The sequence below is a fragment of the Aspergillus lucknowensis genome (genome assembly GCF_044049455.1).
Source record: "Aspergillus lucknowensis strain CBS 449.75 chromosome Unknown BJX67scaffold_35, whole genome shotgun sequence".
Taxonomy (NCBI): Eukaryota; Fungi; Ascomycota; class Eurotiomycetes; order Eurotiales; family Aspergillaceae; genus Aspergillus; species Aspergillus lucknowensis.
Genome location: NW_027263579.1, coordinates 1 through 4,777, shown reverse-complemented (window position 1 = coordinate 4,777; position 4,777 = coordinate 1). Strand labels below are relative to the sequence as shown.

Here is a 4,777-nt window from a genome sequence, read left to right as displayed (position 1 = left end):
AATGAATCCACAAAATGAATCCACAAAATGAATCCACAAAATGAATCCACAAAATGAATCCACAAAATGAATCCACAAAATCGACTCGAACAAGCGGTCGGTGGTCAGCAGCCAATCAGCAGATGATTCTCGACCAGTAAAAAAGAAGCTCCGTCCCACAGCACCCGATAGTGGGGCAGCCTCAAGGGCACGATCTTCTGGAATACAGCCAATGAGAGCGCTAGTCTGTTGGTCAACAGTCAGACAACTTTTAACTGACTTGTATTAACCTCGAGAGGAATTGATCCACAAGTGCAGAGAAGCGGAGCTTTAAGCGGCATTTCCCGAGCGCACAAGTGGGAACTGTGGGGCTTGGAAGAGGGGAGATCGATCATGTGGGTCAGTAACAGAACTGCGTTTCCCAGCAATACTCCGGATGATAACCACAATGAATTTCAACAATATGTAATCCATAGCTAACATTATGATTCCAGGAAGAAACTAATAACCAGGATGGCGTATGATCCAGACCGACCTAAGGATATCTCTGTGGGTGGTGTGGAAGAGGAGCATCATAGATGTGGACGAATCAAGCAGCATGAGCTAGTCTATAAGATGCCAGCCGTGTCTTGAATATGCACAGACACCGCTGGTTAGATTTAGCAGCTCCTAAGTCTAGACGTCTGTAGGCTGTCGCTGATCGTCGGGGTATGAGCACATCAACTTCATTTAAATGACCCACATTCTACGGCTGCGATGAATTGTCAAACATAGGATTATATCTGGTTTCGGGTCTATCTTGTATGCAGGGTCACATTTTTCGCATCGGCGACTTTGTGGCGTTGTTTGAGATCGAGAAAAAGATCTTGGCTTGCAGATGGATGCCTATGCTGTCTGTGCTGATCAACCATCTCTCCCCCTCCCCCCTCCCCCCTTCTTCCCGGCCCTAATCTGCGTTGCAATTCGGATGGAGCGTGCATAGCCGCTGAATCAAATGAGCCAATAGCTGCGATCCTTGGCACCCATACCTCTCAACGAAACTGGAAACAAATGCGGAACACTCAAGATCTATAAAGACGCCAGCCTCATTCCAAAATGCACACCGCAATTTGGCGCAGATCATCACCTGCACCATTCAATTGACATGAGCGCCGTTTTCCAGTGCCTGGGCGTCCGGGTCAACAACCCAATGCCAATCAATGAGGGAGGAAAACCTCCTTTGAAGCCTGAACATGTGCGTATCACCAGCTTATACAACAGATCAAACAGTATACTCACTGACCTTTTCTTGCGAGCAGGAGGATGGAATCATCGGGGTGCCTACCATCAGAACTGACGCAGAAGCATTGGGGCGCAAACAACTCTCTGAATCTTCCAGAACACTTGTCTCAGGGCCGCCACGTTCGCCGCCACGTTCGCCGCCTCCGCCACCTCCGCCTACGCCCGCAAAAAAGCTAATGGGAGTACTCTGGTCCTTGGGTGCTAGGATCAGAGGTACGCTTTGCTTACCAGAAAGTTCTGATCAGGAGCTCCCTCTCTGGAACACGCCAATGTCTTCCGCAAAGCCTGTGAGTAATGTCTTACAGTAGGCTGATCAAGAGTGCTGACAGCTTGCAGGTTCCTCGTATGTCCGACTGGAATACTTCTGTTGAGAAAAACGGCGGCAACAACGTGCCTATGTCTTCCAAAAGGGCTGGAACACATCTACCTTCACCTGGAACCTGGGTTAATACTCTTCATCTTAATCCACACCCGGGCAAACTGCGGGAAGACCTACCTTTTACACCAACTACCACGATTGGGTCCATGAATTTGCGGGCTGACAACAAGAGTGACCACAATCTTATCCCAGATCCAGATAATGGATTATCTGATCAGCCCCAATTTGGAACATCTATTAGCCGGGGTCTGGATGGTAAAGCTTTTGGAAAGCCTGTTATGGGTATATATGATCGCAAGAACAGAACAATCACGATACAATCTGGCCGTTCGACTTACAAGATAAGATTTGACGACTGCGATATCACGGGCCACGGGCCTGTCCCATCTTCTGAGGACGAAGATATCATTGTTAATTTTCGCTACGTGAATACTTTCGTCCTGCATTGTGCTGTGCCAGTCCCGTATTCAGTTGCTCGGTCCCGGCTCGCCAAACTAGGACTACTACCTTTCCCTGTCCCACGACAGCCTGAACGTGTCAAAACACCAGAGCGAGACTCGAATTTAAACTGGTTCCATGAGCAACATTTTGCTTGATATTCTATAATTGTATGCGTATACAGCAGCTTGCCCGAAGTAATTCAATAGTCACCCATGCTCAATCCTCAATCTTGATCACTGTAATTCCCTCAATTTTGTCCTAATTATTGGACTGGTTCCATGAGGACCATTTTGTTTGATATTATATGATTGTATGCATATACAGAAGCTCGTCCAACTTAGAGTAGTTCAATAGTAGCATATGGGTTCCCGACATTGCCCCTGCAAGAATATCTGCTACCTATCAAAAGGTCCGCTGCCATGAAATTAATCGACTGGAGAGTAGAGCGGACGAGAACCGGGGGGAGGGGATTCCGACAGAATAGTCCATAAATAAGCCAACCTTTTCCCAGTTACTTACCGCAACTAAGCACTGTTTTACTCCAGATATGGGTCGTGCGGCCCCACCAAATGCTGGGAAGAAGGTACAGTCAAGTCCCTATTTCTCTCACTAAATGTTAACATAGACTGTGTCTAAAGCGATCTCCTGCGCTTGAAGATAATTCAATGGCTCTAGCAGCCTTGCAGGACATTGCTATCAAGTACAGAGTTGGTCCTTATTGGTCAATCTTAAAAAAGGAAGAGAATCAAAACCAGCCAGAACACTCTGGGGTACAAGTTGAAGGGGTAAGGCTGCCATATACCTGAAGGAGATAGGCTTCTAATCTTTGCAGCCCCTTTTTAAGGGTGCTGAAGTGGCTTTCGACCATCTAGTTGTGTATATTTTGAGGATCTACCCTGAACGTCTCACTTGGGATGAGTTTATACAGATTCCAACCGCATCTTGCATCGTGGAAATGGCTGGGTGGAATTGGGTGAAGCTCCGGGGGATCGCGAACTCTGTCAAACAAGGTCAGAATTGGAGGGCGACTGAGGAAGCATTGGACTCGTTGAAGAAGGAGTCCCAGGCCTCTCTAAAGAAAAGTGTGAAATTTGCTGCGAAGGAGTGTGATGGTTGAAAGCCTGGATCACGGGAGTAGGAGGGGCACCAGGCGTCTCACTAGGTAGCGTGTATCATAAATAAGTTGGGTCCCCGTCGCAGGGTTCCAAAACTAAGCTCTATCTCTGGATAACTACGTTCTTTCTCCTTGCGCAGACAACACCATAGTCGAAGCTGTGGTGGACTATCCTCGCAACGCGGCGCTATCTTCTATAATATTCGAATACATCCTCCACGAAATGCCCTCCTGTGCCATGTCTATTTCTCGACTGATACTCTTGCTCTTTGGAGTAATTTTTACCACGCTTTCTCTTCTATCCAAGCTATATTCGAAACAAACTACCGATAATGCTTTCCTTTTCATAGCCTCGATTCTTATTCTAGCGCTGATTCTACTCTTCAACTCGATACTCTATTGTCACTGGCCTAGGTTGTATGTTATTAATCCTTCTAAGATAGTTAGATATTAACATATCGACAGTGCTTTTCTCCGAGGAAAAGAGTTTAGACTCACGGGGGTTGATAAAAACAATGATGTTGAGAAGGGAATTTCTGGATTGAACATAAGGACGCGAAAGATCCAGTGAACTATTCACGGCTAATATAAGAAGGGTTGGCTCTCACAAGAGGCGGGAGATCTTTTCATTTTCCCGAACACCCTTGGATGCCCTCCAGCTACTGAGTTCCCTGGATATCATTGTACCTCTATCCCTTGGCTGCTGGTGCCCCAGAGGAAGCCGTTTCGGATATTTTTCTTCCCGCTCTTCTTTTCCCCGTATGTCTTGTTCTCTATCTTAGCGTTGGATCAACGCCACAGGCGATGGTATGGTCATGCTTCCCCAATTAGGGTTCCATGAAAATCTGCGGTCTTACGCTCCATTATTTTATTTTTATTTTTCCCGTTCATTCAGGGATCCCCATCCTCGTCCTGGCTCTGAAGTGTGCTTTTTTTTTGTGGGCCATGCTGCATGGTTGGGTGGAGTCGAGAACCTACCAGGGTCCTAATCCTTCCTCTTGCAGGGGCCGAGACGAGGCGAAAACCCCAACTTGTTTCCTTTGGTTATGGGAGGAAAGGGTGAGGGAAGACAAAAATTTTAAAGATAAAATAATTAGAAGCCCAGTTTGAAGAATTTCATGGCCTTGTTTCTATCTAGTTTATGCTTATGATGGCTACCCAAGATTCCGACTATCCCTGGCCTTCTGAATTCGCGCCTCCTTCAAACAAGACCTGCCCAGAAGGCTACAAGGCTCTTGCTAAATATCAGACAGCTCTTCGTAAGTTTTTCACCTCTATATGATATGTTGCTAACAGAGATCAGGGTCGATGGAGCATCAGGTCAAGATCCATTGGATGCCGTTTGAACACACCAACTCGGCCAACTTGGGCTTGTCGGATTCGAACAAGCGAAAGGCATCTCGGATGCCCCGCGAAAAGAAGAAGAAGAAGAAGAATATAGAGATAGAGAGGGAGAGGGAGAGGGAGAAGAGGGAGAGGGAGAAGAGGGATCCATTGGATGCCGTTTGAACACACCAACTCGGCCAACTTGGGCTTGTCGGATTCGAACAAGCGAAAGGCATCTCGGATGCCCCGCGAAAAGA

General features: G+C 47.0%; 4 protein-coding genes across 4 annotated transcripts in view; 3 read left to right on the top strand and 1 right to left on the bottom strand.

The window, feature by feature from the left end:
• Positions 1 to 81, bottom strand: part of BJX67DRAFT_359507 (uncharacterized protein) — a 2,381-nt gene extending 2,300 nt beyond the window's left edge. Inside the window, exon 1 of the mRNA XM_071029691.1 lies at positions 1 to 81. The gene's annotated coding sequence lies outside the window, so the exon portion shown is untranslated.
• A 1,345-nt stretch (positions 82 to 1,426) lies between these two features.
• On the top strand, positions 1,427 to 2,510 carry BJX67DRAFT_359499 (uncharacterized protein). Its single transcript, XM_071029690.1, has one exon. The coding sequence runs from the start codon at positions 1,555 to 1,557 to the stop codon at positions 2,233 to 2,235; it is 681 nt and encodes a 226-aa protein (XP_070883948.1). The 5' UTR covers positions 1,427 to 1,554; the 3' UTR covers positions 2,236 to 2,510.
• A 101-nt stretch (positions 2,511 to 2,611) lies between these two features.
• BJX67DRAFT_359498 (uncharacterized protein) lies at positions 2,612 to 3,313 on the top strand. Its single transcript, XM_071029689.1, has 2 exons — positions 2,612 to 2,865; positions 2,913 to 3,313. The coding sequence occupies exons 1-2, from the start codon at positions 2,746 to 2,748 to the stop codon at positions 3,195 to 3,197; spliced, it is 405 nt and encodes a 134-aa protein (XP_070883947.1). The 5' UTR covers positions 2,612 to 2,745; the 3' UTR covers positions 3,198 to 3,313.
• On the top strand, positions 3,314 to 4,316 carry BJX67DRAFT_359494 (uncharacterized protein). Its single transcript, XM_071029688.1, has 2 exons — positions 3,314 to 3,611; positions 3,660 to 4,316. Exons 1-2 carry the CDS (start codon positions 3,418 to 3,420, stop codon positions 3,763 to 3,765), a joined length of 300 nt encoding a protein of 99 aa, XP_070883946.1. The 5' UTR covers positions 3,314 to 3,417; the 3' UTR covers positions 3,766 to 4,316.
• Positions 4,317 to 4,777: the final 461 nt, after the last annotated feature.